The sequence below is a fragment of the Callithrix jacchus genome, chromosome 8 (assembly GCF_049354715.1).
Source record: "Callithrix jacchus isolate 240 chromosome 8, calJac240_pri, whole genome shotgun sequence".
NCBI classification, from domain to species: domain Eukaryota; kingdom Metazoa; phylum Chordata; class Mammalia; order Primates; family Cebidae; genus Callithrix; species Callithrix jacchus.
In genome coordinates, this window is record NC_133509.1 from 124,678,026 (window position 1) to 124,694,074 (window position 16,049).

Consider the following 16,049-nt stretch of genomic DNA (forward strand, 5'->3'; position numbering starts at 1 on the left):
TGTCTACATACACACACATACACTGGCACCCACATGCAATGTGGTTCCATGGCTCATCACATAAGTCTGAAATTCTGCACATTCTACCCAGTTCTTGAAATGCCATAATGGACTTCAGCATTTCAAAAGTTCTGTGAACCCCTATATTTAAAAATAACCATTTATCATCTTTGACGAAGTATTCTCCCAGCTTCTCTGGCCATGACACTCTCTGCTCAAATAATGCTGATTCATGTATAATGGTGAAATGGACCAAATATTTGTGTCTCCCCCAAATTGGTATGTTGAAATTCTAACCCCCAGTGTGATGGTATTAGGAAGCAAGGCCTTTAGGAGATAATTAAGTCATGAAGATGGAGTCCTCATGAATGAGAGCAGGGACCTTATGAAAGGGACACAGTGAGAAGAAGGCTGTCTATTAACCAGGAAGCAGCCCCTCCCCAGACACCCAATCTGCTAGTGTCTTAACTTTGGACTCTCCAGCCTCCGGATTGTAATAAATGTTTATTGTGTAAGCCATCCAGTGGAAGGTATTTTTGGTATAGCAATCCAGATGGACTCAGACAAATCAGCAATGACCAATCCTATCCAAGTCAACCTCTTCAATAAAATTGATGAAGAGGAAATTGAAGCCTAAGAAAAGTGGTTGAGTGCCAGAGTACAAGAGCTAGGAACTGAGTGGAGCACAGAATTCTGGTTCTCTGATTCTTAGCTCCATACTGCACCATCTGGCAGAGAAATTTCCCTTTAATTCATTAATGTACCAAGATCTGTCATTTAGCAGGCACTGTGCCAAACACTAAGGACACTAGTCCCCAGGGAAGCAGAGGAAATACTTGGTCAAAGATGATAAAATATGGCCAGGTGTGGTGGCTCATGCCTGTAATTCCAGCACTTGGGGAGGCTGAGGCAGGCAGATCACAAGGTCAGGACTTCGAGACCAGCCTGACCAACATGGTGAAACCCTATCTCTACTAAAAATACAAAAATTAGCCAGGCGTGATGGCACGCGCCTGCAATCCCAGCTACTCAGGAGGCTGAGGCAGGAGAATTGCTTGAACCTGAGAGGCAGAGGTTGCAGTGAGCCAAGATCACATCATTGCATTCCCGCCTGGGTGACAGAGCAAGACTCTGTCTCAAAAATAAAATAAAAAACACAAAACACATAGCTCTAGGCTTTGGGAAGTTCATGATCAAGAGTCAGAGACAGATCTGGAAACATGCCAGTCATACTACAACATGGAGAGAATTCAGAAGAGGATTCTGTGAAAGTCCAGAAGGGAATTATGACAACACTCTAAAGGAGCCGGGAGAGTTGCCGTACAGCGGGTGGTGAAGGTGCGGGGCCTTGAAGAATGCTATAGTTTGAATGCTTGTCTCTTCCAAAACCCATGTTGAAATTTAATTGCCATTGTTACAGTATGAAGATGTGGGACCTTTAAGAGGTGATTCGGCCGTGAGGGTTCCACCCTCATGAATAGACAATTGCTGATATTTAGGGAGTAGGCTCATTATCCCACTTCCTGAATATCAGCAATTGTCTATTCAGGAGGGTGGTATGTTTAAAAGGTACGTTTAACCCCCTTTTCTCACTCTCTCATCCTCTTGCTTCTCTGCCATGAAATGACAAGGCAAGAAGGCCCTCACCAGATGCTGCCCCTTGATCTTGATCTTGGACTTCTCAGCCTCCAGAACTGTAAGAAATAAATTTCTGTTCAGTATAAACTACCCAGTCTCAGGTATTTGTTATAGCAGCACAAACGAACTAAGACAAAGGATGACCAGGCATTTTCCAGGCAGTTTGCTGCAGAATGTTTGTCTCTCCCTCAATCCTTTCTAAGGAGTTCCCACAATGGCTCCCTTACATGGGGTACTGTTTGCACACATCACCATGCTAGTGCTACAGGATTCTGTCAGCTGATTGGACCAGGATGGGCTGCTGACCCCAGAGCAGTTGATCTAAAATCTGCCTAGCATTGCGCAGGAGCACCTAGGGAGTGCTGTCTAGGCCCACAGAACTCGCTGCAGTGATGAGAATGTTCTTTTCTGTGCTGTTCAGTATGGCATCCACTAACCACCTGTAACTATTGGACACTTGAAGTATGACTACTGGATATGGCTGTTCGGTGATGAACTGAATTTTGAGTTTTATTCAATTTTGTTAAAAATTAAAATTAAATAATGACGTGCCGTGGGCTTCTGCACTGGACAGCACAGCTTCAGACTGATGAACAGATTCACTTGGTGTCTCCAATTTAAAATACAAGTTGGTTTAGATTTATGATTTTTTAAGTTGAAATCCAAATTTACATATAGTGTTGGAACTTTCAAGAGAACTAAGACAAGAGATGACAGAGTTTAATTTACTGTTCTTAAAAACCTGTTGAAATACTTAGGAAGATGTCTTTGTTCACTGGAGAACCCGAAGCCTTCAAAGAGAATTGATGGAAAAATTTGAAAAGATTCAGAATAAGTCCTCTGGTCACAATGAAACTAGCTAGAAATCACCAAAGAAAACTAGAAAACCCACAATTTTTGAAAATTCAACATTTCATTTCTGAACAGTGCACATGTCAAAGAAACAATCATAACAAAAATTAGAAAATATTTTTGCAAGAATTATAGTGGAGATAAAGTGTATAAAAACTAGTGAGATGGAGCTAAAGCAGTGTGCACAGGAAATCTGTAGCCTTAAATGTATGTGTGTGTGTATGTATGTATGTATGTGTGTGTGTATGTATGTATGTGTGTATGTATGTGTGTATGTATGTGTGTATGTGTATGTATGTGTGTATGTATGTATGTGTATGTATGTGTGTGTATGTGCGTGTATGTGTGTGTATGCATGCATGTATGTGTGTGTATGTATGTATGTGTGTGTGTATGTATATATATATTAGAAAACAAATGCTGGGAGTCTATGATCTTAATTTCTGAAGTGCTAAAAAGCAAAGCACAAATAAGAAGGGAAATAATAATAATTAAGCACAGAAATAATGAAACAGAAAACAAACAGTAAAGAAAAGCAACAAGACCACAAGTTGGCGTTTTGTGAAAAGGTTAATAAAATTGATAAATTCCTAAAAAGATCAATCAAAGAAAGTGGGACGGTTAAGTATCAACTTGATTGAAGTATGCAAAATCTTGTTCCTGGGTGTGTCTGTGAGGGTGTTGCCAAAGGAGATTAACATTTGAGTCAGGGGACTGGGAGAGGCGGACCCACTCTCAACGTGGTGAGCGCCATCCAATCAACTGCCAGTGCACTGGAATAAAGCAGTCAGGAGAAGGTGGGGGAAGCTGACTTGCTTAATCTTCTGGCCTTCATCTTTCTCTCATGCTGGATGCTTCCTGCCCTCCTTGGAACATCAGACTCCAAGTTCTTCAGCTTTTACACCAGTGGCTCTCGGGCCTTTGGCCACAAACCGGAGCCTGCACTGTTGGCTTCCCTACTTTTGAGGTTTCCAGACTTGGACGGAGCCACTGCCAGCTCCCTTGTTCCTTAACTTGCAGACGGCCTATCATGGGACTTCACCTTGTGATGATGTGAATCCATTCGCCTTATTAAACTCCCTTTCATATATACATATATCCTATTAGTTCTGTCCCTCTAGAGAACCCTAATACAGAAAGATAACTGTATTATAACTATATTATATTGTATTATAACTAATACAGAAAGATAACTGTATTGATATTATAACTATATTATAACTGATATGTATATACACACACATATATATGCATATATATATACATATATGTATATATATATTTGAAACAGGGTTTTGCTCTTGTTGCCCAGGCTGGAGTACAATGGCACAATCTTGGCTCACTGCAACCTCCGCCTCTGGAGTTCAAGTGATTCTCCTGTCTCAGCCTCCTGAGTAGCTGGGATTACAGGCATGCGCCACTACACCCGGCCAATTTTGTATTTTTAGTAGAGACGGGGTTTCTCCATGTTGATCAGGCTGGTCTCAAACTCCTGACCTCAGGTGATGCACCCACCTTGGCCTCCCAAAGTGCTGGGATTAACAGGCATGAGCCACCTTGCCCGGCCCCGAATATATATTTTATATGCAGGTAAAATGGATGGAAATGTAACAGAATTATGAAAGCCATCTTAGAGTGATTAATTAATTTTCCGAATTTATAGATAGAAGAATAGGATCTGTGTATAAAGTAAAAGCTTAAGGAAGAATTAGGCTTGTTAATCATTATAACTTTAATGTAGAAAACATGAACTTTGTAAAATCAAACTAGTCCCTAAGTAATCTTATGACGACCATGCTGATTTTCCAAGGCTATGATTCAGTGCCAAGCTGAGACCAAGCCACCAGGGCTGCAGAGAGAGTAGAGGAGGGCTCCTCCCAGTATGCAGGTGTGCACCACTCATTAGCAGGCCTTTTGAGACATGCCACAGGGCAAATCTAGGAACTACACCTGATAGGCGGATGGCATCTTACAGCTTTCTCAGCACTGTGAGAAATTACCAAGTTCAAAGGAAGTAGAAAGGCTTTCTTTTCAATAGGTCCAAAACTAAGGGATTTCTTTCCTTGAAATGTATATTGAAAGCAATATAATAGAAAACTGGAGACTTTCTTCTTCTTCTTCTTTTTTTTTTTGAATGTTTTCAAAATGCAATTCAAAAATACTTTAAACTATATGAGGTCTCTTCTTTGTCAGAAACCAATCCAAGTCATAGAAGAGGCCATGAACAGTTTCCTACAGCAAAGGCCTGACCCCATTAGGGAGGCCATCGGTGAGGGTGCAGACAGAGGGTGCTATAAACGTGCCATAAGTACGGACATGGGATTTTTGCTAAGTACGCCATAACATTATTCTGAATAATTATGTTCCCCTTTTTGCATATTTTTAATTAACATCTTAAACTTGTATTATAAATTTAATAGTGGGAAGGGATAGAAATTCCACCATAAAGTAAGATCTGATTTTTTTTTTTTTTGAGACGGAGTTTCACTCTTGTTGCCCAGGCTGGAGTGCAATGGAACAATCTCAGCTCACCGCAACCTCCGCCTCCCGGGTTCAAGTGATTCTCCTACCTCAGCCTCCTGAGTAGCTGGAATTACAGGCATGTGCCACCACGCCCGGCTAATTTTTTGTATTTTTAGTAGAGACAGGGTTTCTCCATGTTGGTCAGGGTGATCTTGAACACCTTACCTCAGGTGATCCACCTACCTCGGCCTCCCCAAGTACTGGGATTACGTGTGTGAGCCACTGCCCCGGACCCAATCTGAATTTTTTTTAAAACAATTTTTTTTTTTTTTTGAGACAGTTTCACTCTTGTTACCCAGGCTGGAGTGCAATGGCGCGATCTCAGCTCACCGCAACCTCCGCCTCCTGGGTTCAGGCAATTCTCCTGCCTCAGCCTCCTGAGTAGCTGGGATTACAGGCACGCGCCACCATGCCCAGCTAATTTTTTCTATTTTTAGTAGAGACGGGGTTTCACCATGTTGACCAGGATGGTCTTGATCTCTTGACCTCGTGATCCACCCGCCTCGGCCTCCCAAAGTGCTGGGATTACAGGCATGAGCCACCACGCCTGGCCAAAAAGAAATTTTTTATTTTAGAACAGTTTTAGGGTTTAAGATTGTATAGAAATTACTATATACCACACACTCAGTTTTCCCTATTATGAACACTGTATGCATATGATACATTTGCTACAATTAATGAGCTAACAATGGTACATTATTAAAGTTCATACTTTATTCAGATTTCATGGGTTTCCCATAATGTCCTTTGCCTGTTCTAGGATCCCATCTACCCTATTACATTACATTTAGTCACGATGGCTCCAGAGGCTCCTCTCGGAGTTTCTTAGGCCTTCTTTGGTTTTGATGGCCTGGACAGCTTTGAGGAGGATTGGTCAGATATTTTGCAGAGTATCCATTCCCCTCTCAAGAACATCCTTGGTTGCTTCCAGTTTTTGGTGATGAGGAAGAAAGCTGCTACAAACATTCATATGCAAGTTTTTGTGTGGATGGAATTTTCAAATCAGTTGGGTAAATACCTAGGAGCTTGATTGCTGGATCACGTGGTAAGACTATGTTTAGCTTTGCAAGAAACTGCCAAACTGTCTTCCAAAGTGTCTGTACCATTTTACACTGCCCCTAGAAACAAATGAGAGTAGAAATTATGCAACTGAAACAGGAAGAGAAAGAAGGAAGAGGAGGAAGAGCATGAAGAGGTGGTGGAGAAGAACAGAGAATAAGAGATGTGACAGATAATATTATTGATATAAAATATGTACAACCGGAGTCTGAGAAGACCATTCTCTTCAAGAATGTGGTAAATGGAGTATTTGAAGAAATAATGGCCAAGAGAGTGCTATGTTTGATGAAAGAAAGAAAGTGTTCTGGAATTTTGGGTTCAGTGTGTAGTAAGGGAGAAAAAATTGTTCATAGAAGTTTAGATATCAGTCAGCCAAGGAGCAGGTCAGATTGAATGAACCTTAGATGGTCCAATGTATGCAATTCTAGGAAATAAGGAAGGAAAGAAGAAAGGGAACAAGGAAGGAAAAAAAGAAAGAAATGAACAAACCCTATCCCACAGGCCATCCGAGACAAGGAGCAATAGTGAAAGCTTGGTAAGGAAATGGATTCAAGCATTATCTCTGACACATTTGACCTTAGAAAAGTTATTTAAAATTAAACTTGGCTTCCTTATTTAAAATTAAAACGATGTTCAAACCTGACTTCTACCTTAAAATGACTGTTGCTATGACAATACACGCAATATATTTCCAGCCCCTTAGTCAAAAGTTTTCTCTATAAATTCAGTATTATTGGAACTGCTCCTTCTGAAGTCGCATACTTTACCCAACTCAACTGTTCTGCTCTCTACTGAAATTTTTTTTTCAAGGATCAGTAAAGCACAAAATAGGGAGTGTATTTGGATTTCAGTCTATGTTTTCACATAAATTAATCTGCATTTTCTCTGAAGTTAGAATAATTTCTTTTTTATTCACATTTCTGAGTATTTCATCAGCATAATAACCCAATAAACATTTCAATTGGACACTCTATGTTTTATTATGTTAAATTGTTTTAAGCTACTTTTCAATCCATGTGGCCAATCCAATTTAAGTCTGTTTTGGAAGAAAGGTTACTTTGTGAGCTGCTATTCCTAATGTCATTGAATTTCAATTTGTATGTATATGAATTTTTTAACTGCCTAGTTCTGCAGTTCCAAACTTCTCACAAGTTATAAGCTACAAAAAGGAAAGTAACCAACAGTTCATTTTTATTAATCCTGAATTACAATTCTGTAAGTGAAGTGTGAATACCAAGTATTTGGTATACACCGTTTAGAATTTATATACATAAACGAACAGTGCCCAGTGGGAATGCACACCTGTTTCAAAGATGCTTCAATTGTTCACAGCATTTCTGAAACTCCTCTTTGAACACTGCCTTTAGATCTTGCAACACATTTTAATCTTTGTCTTTTGAAAGTGGGTTTCATAACCCAAAGTAATTTTGGTTAAGTTTGGTGATGCAGAAGATGGAAAAAAAAATTTTTCTTTTTTTTTTTTTTTTTTTTTTTTGAGACGGAGTCTCACTCTGTCGCCCTGGCTGGAGTGCAGTGGTGCGATCTTGGCTCACTGCAATCTCCATCTCCTGGGTTCAAGTGATTCTCTTGACTCAGCCTCCTGAGTAGCTGGGATTACAGGCATGCACCACCACGCCTGGCTAATTTTTATACTTTTAATAGAGATGACGTTTCACCATGTTGGCCAAACTTGTCTCGAACTCCTGACCTCTGGTGATCCACCCACCTCAGCCTCCCAAAGTGCTGGGATTACAGGCGTGAGCCACTGCACCCAGCCTGGAAATTAAATTTCAATACATACTGTGTGCTAGAGGCTGACTTGGATTGTCCAGTGAATCTGGGTAAATTCATTTTAGGTTGAAAATGAAGTATGACTATAGAATATGAATCGATGTCATAGATTATTTTCCCGCTGGAGGTAATAATGTAACATAGTAGGAAAGGTATATGTTTTCGATCAGGCTGACATGTTTGAATGACCGACACTCTTCCCCCACCCCCGTCACCATCACTTAGCCCGAATCAAGTTCCTTAGACTTTCTGAAACTGTTTTCTCATTTATAAAATGAGGAAAATAGGATGACTAATAATCTATCTCGATAATTTTAAAAATAAAACAAATATACAAAATACCTAGCAGAACTAGTCCCCATTCCCAAGGTGATAAAGGGGAAAATATTCATTATTTTCCTGGATGGTCCTGGATGTTTTTCAAAATGACTTTTATTATGGTTGTATTTTCCTATTATCTTGTCAGATATTAATTCCAAGAGTATTTGTTACTCTTCTATTTTGGGCAAAGATGTCTTGCTTTTGGTGTACTTAGGAGAAGTTAACCTGGTTGTGGGGTGGTATGGTAGAGGTAGTTGTGAACAATGGGACTGAAATATAAATTGATACCCGATTATGGAGGGCTTTAAATGGCATATTACAGGTTTAGCTATTATCCAGTAGAAAAGATGGGCCCTGAAAGCTGCTGAGCAGAGACAAAGTAATCTTGTCTGTGCTTTGGAAGATAACTGATATGCTAGACTAAAATCTGTTGACAGCAGGGTTTGCTTCCTGCTCACACATCTTTTACTCATCTTTATAGGAATGAGTAGAAGAACAAATGACTGGGTGGAAGGATTGAAGCAGGAATAAGGGACAAGGGCAGAATGATCAGGAGGGAATGGAAGAGAATGCTGTAGAGGGCTTACAGAGCCAGGCTCAAAAGGATTCGGCAATGTGTGGATGAGGAGCAAAGGAAGATGGGGGAGACTTGAAAAGAATTCCTCGGCAGCTGGCTTGGATGACAGCTCTGGGTGGGGGATGGGGCGGTGGCTAGGAAAAAGAAATAGAAACACAGAATGGGAAAATGGTTTTGAAAATGAGGGGAACAATGAGTCTGATTTTAATTCAATGAGTGTGCATGGCAGTCCGATAGGCAAATGAAAACGCAGATCTGGAGTTGAGACGAGGTCAAGATAAAGATTTGTTTGTAGAGTCATACCCATAAAGATGATAGCTGAAATCTTGGTGGTGATGAACTCATCCTCGGAGAATGTGTGGCTCAAGAAGATCGGCCAAATGTAGGGCCTTGGAAAATGCTAATACTTACGGGATGGTTGTAGGAGAGGAAGCAGGAAAAGACAGAAGGGAAAAAAATGGGCACAGAAATACCAGGAGAGACCCATGTCATGGAAACTAAAAGGGAAGGATTTCAAAGGTGCAGCTGTCAGGGCAGAATCAGGAGAAAGGACAAACACGATGAGGCTTGAGAAGGGCTGGTGGGTCTGGCCATTCATTAACACCTCACTGGTGACCTCTTCGAGAGCTGCTGCCACAGGGAAGACGGAGCTGGGTTACAGGGAGAGGGCAAGTGGGCACAGGGGAATCGTAGAGAGAAGGGGCAACTGCTTCTTCTTAGTCTCATTAGAAGACTTTTCTCCGCTGTCCTAGTAAATGTTAGTGTTGCCCAAGACTCTGTCCTTGGCTCAATGCTTACAACAGGGCTCTCTTGGTTTCAAATAACAGAAAGCAACTCCAGCTGGCTTGAGCAGAAAGATTTATTGGGAGGATACAGGGTCACCTCACAGGACCCAGAGGATGATGACTGGGCCTTGTACACAAGCTTTAACCAGAAGTCAAGCACCACTGGGCTTCTCGTCTCCTTTCTTGTTCCCCGCTCGGTGTCTTTCTCTTTCTTCTCGGCTCTCAGTGCCAGCTAGCTGCCTTGGGTTTCCAGGCCATGTGGTAGAAAACATGTCTGCCACTCACTCTTGAGTCAGACACACTTAGCCCCTCAGAGGAGCACTGCTGTCTCTCACTCATGCCCACTCTTGATGTTCTCCAAGGGACGAGACTGAGTGGGTCGATAGATGCTCACCCTTGGGCCACTCAACTGAAATCAGATCAACAAAATCACTGCACAGACAGTAGCATGTGGTTTGAAGACAAGGACAAGGACTAGGACCTGGAAGTGAGAGGCTGGAGAAAAAGCTCATTGGATGAGGATTTGGATTGGGCCTACAGCACGTGAAAAGAAGGAGAAGGCGATATGAGTGGCTTCTCATTTCTCCCCCTAGTCACTCAGAGCCTGGATCCTCCTAACTAGCAAATCTGAGGAGCACTCTCCCTCCTATAGTTTACATCTAGACAGGCATATGGTTTTCTTCTAAGAAAGAAAATGGGATGGCTGCCCAGATCTTATAAACATCCCCTCCCTGCGACCAGCCCTGGGTACACGTGGGCGAGTCCCCCGTGGCCATGTCCATACACACTGGGTGAACCAGAGTTCACTGCTCCAGTGTGCCAACCAGCGCCTCTATGTGGGGTTTCTAGACTTGGAACTGGATGGATCATGAGCCGATTGCTTTTCAGGATGCTGTGAGGCTGTCCGTGACTACAGGAGACAGGCAGAGTCTGAAGGTGCTGGTATTACTGGTTATCCTGGAAACCCACTGCACCACTGCTGTCTCTATGTTAGTTCTCTCAGATAGCCCAGTGTTTTCCAGTACATTCTCTTGCCGTCTAAGCTAGTTTGTGCGGTTTTGTCATTGAAACACACAAGAGCCTTGACTAGTTGAGGGTCAAGGGTGTTGCCCAACAGCTATCCCCAGCTTGGCCTCTTGGCTGCCACATCAGCTGTAGGAAATGGTCCCTCCCTTTCCCTTGTCATGTTTCCCGGGAGAAATGAGGTCCAAACAGTGACTGCAATAAGAGGGTTTGGCATTCTGGAAATTACTGAATAATGCTGCTTTGCTCATGTATTACTCTTTTTGATATTTTAAAAAATCTGAAGTATGCATCATTTATGCTCTGAGATCAGGATCAATGACCCAATTATTCAACTTAGAATGAAAATGCTTGCTGAACAAACTCTGCCCAAAATCAGAAAGGGCTTTTCGTCAACTGTAACAATTCGTACATGAACACAAAAGCTACTCAATGATACCATCAATCCACTTTGCTTTTAAAATAAGATTGTATTTTTACTTGATTTTCAATGTTTGCTTCATTTTAGATAAAGTTTAGTTTTTTAGGTTTTGAATAAGACTTTAGTTTTTAAACAAACTTTTAATTTTGGAACAGTTTTAGATTTATAGAAAAATTGTGAAAATAGTAGAGGGTTCCCATATACCTCACCCAATTTCCTCTACTACTAACATTATATATGAGTATGATACATTTGTCACAATTAATGAACCAATAATGATACATTATTATTAAAGTCGATACTTACTAGTTTTTATTCCATGATCTCATCCAGGACACCAAATGATATTTAGTTGTCACATCTTCTTAGGCTCCTCTTATTTGACAGTGTAAAACTTTATTTTTATTGGCCAGATGTGGTGGCTCATGCCTGTAATCCCAGCACTTTGGGGGGCCAAGGTGGATGAATCACTTGAGGTCAGGAGTTCAAGACCTGCCTGCCCAACATGGTGAGACCCCCATCTCTACAAAAAATACAAAAATTAGGTGGGCATGGTAGCGCATGCCTGTAGTCCCAGCTACTTGGGAGGCTAAGGCAGGAGAATCGCTTGAACCCGGGAGGTGGAAGTTGCAGTGAGCCAAGATCACACCACTGTACTCTAGTCTGGGTGACAGAGTGAGACTCTGTCTCAAAAAAAAAAAAAAAAGAAACCCCACAAACATTTATTTTCATTGAGGTTATCTGCTAATAATTTGATAATGATGCTTAATATTTGTATATTACAAATTTACAATTTTACTTTTCAATTTTAACACTTAAAAAGTGAATTTTAGGCCAGGCGTGGTGGCTCAAGCCTGTAATCCCAGCACTTTGGGAGGCCGAGGCGGGTAGATCACGAGGTCAAGAGATCGAGACCATCCTGGTCAACATGGTGAAACCCCTTCTCTACTAAAAATACAAAAAATTAGCTGGGCATGGTGGCACGTGCCTGTAATCCCAGCTACTCAGGAGGCTGAGGCAGGAGAATGGCTTGAACCGAGGAGGCGGAGATTGCGGTGAGCCGAGATTGCGCCATTGCACTCCAGCCTGGGTAACAAGAGCGAAACTCCGTCTCAACAAAAAAAAAAAAAGTGAATTATATTAAAAGTTGTTTGACTAATGTTCATGTTATGCATTTCGAACACTTATAAATAAGAGTATTATACCAGTATTTTGGAATTACCTTAAGTAAATGCTAAATGTCCAGCACTGTTATTCATTGCTCCAGTATAGCAGTTACTGGAGCCCAGCAGGACAGGCAAGGCACAGGGAATGTGAAAACACACGGCTGAGCTCTGAATGCAGGACACAACTACTGGGAACCAGAGGGTGTGCAGTAGAGGGCAGCCGAACAGCTCAAGGCTTGCTTCTCTGCAGTGAGACTCCCAAGCCCTTGCCATCCTAAGGGGTTCTGCAAACATGTCTCTTGCCCCCAGTACCCTTACCACTCTGTTCTTCCTCTGTATACAGCCCGAGAGGGCTTGCTTATATTAGCCCAATCCAGTTTCTTTGTCTTGCACACACAGTGCCCTGGGGCCACTTTACAGTGATGATTTGGACTCAGGGACATTATCTTAGAGAAGTCTTTATTATTTTTTAATTGAAAGTTTTTTTTTAGAAACAGGGTCTTGCTCTGTCACCCAGGCTAGAGTGCAATAGTGCAATTATGGCTCACTGAAGCTTCAAACTCCTCAGCTCAAGTGATCTTCCCACCTCAGCCTCCTAAGTAGCTGGGACTACAGGTGTACACCACTAAATCCAGATAACCTATTATTTTTTTGGTAAGGATGGGGTCTCAGTATGTTGCCCAGACTGGTCTCCAATTCCTAGGCTCAAGTGATCCTCCTGCTTTGACCTCCCAAAGCAATGAGATTATAGGCATGAGCCTATTTTAAAGAAGTCTTAAGCCTGTGCTTCCCAAGGCCTGACTCACTGCTTGGAACATAGTAAGTACTCAGTATGTGTAGGTGCTACTATTTGTTCAACCAATGTTGAGCCAATGAAGGAAACTGGCACCACTGGCAGGAAAAGGCTGGCCCTCTGCAGATATTAGGAGCTGGTGAGATCCAGGGACCCACAGTGGGATGGTGAGAACAATGAGGTGAGTGAATGGGGCACCCTGGCCTGCAGTGTGGAGAGGTTGCGAGAGGTAAGAGTAAAGAGGAAGGGGACCACCAGTGCCAGGCCAGCCCCAGCTCTAGCGACACCTGACTCAGGGCTGCTGGCCACACAGAAGACAACCCTAGCAGCGACCACCTCCAGGATTCTGAGATGCAAGTCCATCATCAGCATCCAAAAATTATGATCAAAAGTGTAGTCAATTACTTATTGCATGCCTGTGTCAAAGTATCTCCTGTAACCCGTGTGTGTGTGTGTGTGTGTGTGTGTGTATATACACACCTATATGTACCCACAAAATTAAACATTTTTTAAAAGTTTAATCACAAGTCTGTAGCATGACATCATTAGTACAGTAGAGCAGAGTCTGCTGACATTATAATCTATTGATCTCCTCAGAGTTGCCAAAAGCAGTTCACAATAGTTAGGCTTCCTTCTGGCCATAGTTCATGGCATATTCAAAGTCTCTTAAGCTGACGTGACCATCTGAGTCTCGATCTACTTCCCTGGAAAATGAAACAAAAAGTCATTTACACATTATTCTCGTTAACACCTATGTATCAAGAGCACATTAGGATCTTGATTTCTTTGTATGTCTGTGTGAGAGAGGAACCTATTTTATCTACTTGAAGGCTGAGATTGATGCCTACTTTTTTTAATTGATAATAAAGGTTTGCAGGAAAGATACGGTATTTATTTAAAACCTACAGAAATAATATATTCTGCATAAAGGGATAAAGCCAAATGCACAGATTATATAAGAAAAAAATGGCTCTTTCTAGTTATCCTACATATATCTTTCTGTGATATATCAAAAACCTATGCAGGCCAGATATGGTGGCTAACTCCTGTAATCCCAGCACTTTGGGAGGCTGAGGTAGGCGGATCACCTGAGGGAAGGAGTTCCAGACAGCCTGGCCACTATGGGGAAACCCCGCCTCTACTAAAAATACAAAAATTAGCCAGGTGTGGTGGCGGGCGCCTGTAATCCCAGCTACTTGGGAGGCTGAAGCAGGAGAATTGCTTAAACTGGGAGGCAGAGGTTGCATTAGCCAAGATCACACTACTGCACTACAGCCTGAGCAACAGAGAGAGACTCCATCTCAATTAAAAAAAAAAAGTGTGTTTGAAGGCATAACTGATGAGTAGTGGTCTCAACTCCTCTTGGGGGGGCATTCTAAAGCAATGCCTTACACGTAGCTTCTTTGGGTGATGCCCATTATATTTTGTTCAAACATCAAATTCGTATCAACCATGACATAGGACTTTTTAAAGCAAAGACTGGCCCAAGTAAGAGAGCCACTAATCACTGTAATAGTTTTAAAGCAGGCTTTTAAAATATTGAATTCTAAAATAAACTTTCTGAATATTTCATGCCAAAGTCTCTGAAGTCTATAATGGTTCTGGATAGAGTGATGATAATTTTTCATTCTTTTGAAGTACAGAAAAATCCCTACTTCTCTGCCCCAGGGCAAAACCATGTTGCAATGTGTTCATATAAAATGATTTCAGACTGCAGAGGCCATTATTCTTGTTACTTCTTTTGGTAAAATATACATGATGATTTCATGCTACACAGGACCAAAAGCGTAGTGTCAGATCTCTTCTAAGGGATTAGAAATAATCAGTATCACGTTACTAACTACAGAATATAAATCATCCCTTTTATTAAATTAGATAATTGAAGATTCTTAATATTGCCTAAGTATTTTTTCCCAAGGAATTGCATTAGATAAAAGGCCTTTTTTTCTTCCCACTCTGAACTCGCATTGTTGAACTATAAATCTCAGAGGGTGAGTTAAGTGAATAACCTAGAAAAATAATGATTAGAATAAACTGCTTCTGATAATATTGTGTGTGTGTGCGAGAGTGTGTTTATTCACTTATTGAGATGCTGAATGCTTGTAGAGAAGTGATCCCTTTGCTTGAGTTTCTCAGTAAATGACCTTCACTGTTATCATATTAACTGTTTTTATTTATTTATTTTTTTAAGATGGAGCCTCCCTCTGTCACCCAGCCTGGAGTGCAGTGGGGCAATCTCAGCTCACTGCAACCTCTGCCTCCTTGGCTCAAGCAATTCTCCCACCTCAGCCTCCCAAGTAGCTAAGACTACAGGTGCACACCACCACACCCAGTCAATTATTTTTATTTTTATTTTTAAGAAGAGGTAGGGTTTCACTATGTTGGCCAGGCTGGTCTCAAACTCTTGAGCTCAAGCCACCCCCTTGCCTCGGCCTCCCAAAGTGCTGAGACTATAGGCACGAGCCACTGTGCCCCGCCTGTTATCGTATTAAATCTAATTTTTCTTGCTGCCTTTGCCAGGGCTTTCCATCATAAAATGAGCATAGTATAGCCAAGAACTGTTAATACTGAAAAGTTTATTCGTAACATTTGGGGTGGCATTTTACTCATATAATGAATGGTGAGGCATCATTTACCTTTTATTTTTTTTGAGATGGAGTTTCGCTCTTGTTGCCCAGGAGCGCAGTGGCGCAATCTTGGCTCACTGCAACATCTGCCTCCCAGGTTCAAGCGATTCTCCTGCCTCAGTCTCCCGAGTAGCTGGGATTACAGGCATGTGCCACCACGCCCAGCTAATTTTATATTTTTAGTAGAGACGGAGTTTCTCCACGTTGACGAGGCTGCTCTCGAACTCTTACCTCACCTGCCTCAGTCTCCCAAAGAGCTAGGATTACAGGTGTGAGCCACCATGCTTGGCCTACATTTAAAAATTTATATTTCAAATGAGACATGCTGAAATACTTTGTCTTTTGACTTTTTGTCCTCATCACATATATGCAAGCAGGTCTGGTCACCTCACGAAGAGTGCAGAGGAAATTCAAGTTCAGGGCTATGATTTTATTTTTTTTTTTTTTTTGAGATGGAGTTTTGCTCTTGTTAC

The 16,049-nt window shown here is 41.6% G+C and overlaps 1 protein-coding gene across 3 annotated transcripts in view; it reads right to left on the reverse strand.

Moving 5' to 3' along the window:
* Positions 1-5,707: 5,707 nt before the first annotated feature.
* Positions 5,708-16,049, reverse strand: part of EFCAB11 (EF-hand calcium binding domain 11) — a 164,458-nt gene continuing 154,116 nt past the window's right edge. For 2 of the 3 annotated variants that reach the window (XM_035262152.3, XM_035262154.3), the window contains one exon: positions 11,025-13,653. In XM_035262152.3, coding sequence (XP_035118043.2) covers positions 13,572-13,653 — 82 coding nt within the window. In that variant the 3' untranslated portion in view covers positions 11,025-13,571. Of the gene's footprint in view, positions 6,132-11,024; positions 13,654-16,049 lie in introns of those variants that run through there. The other variant, XM_035262153.3, reaches the window with a different exon arrangement.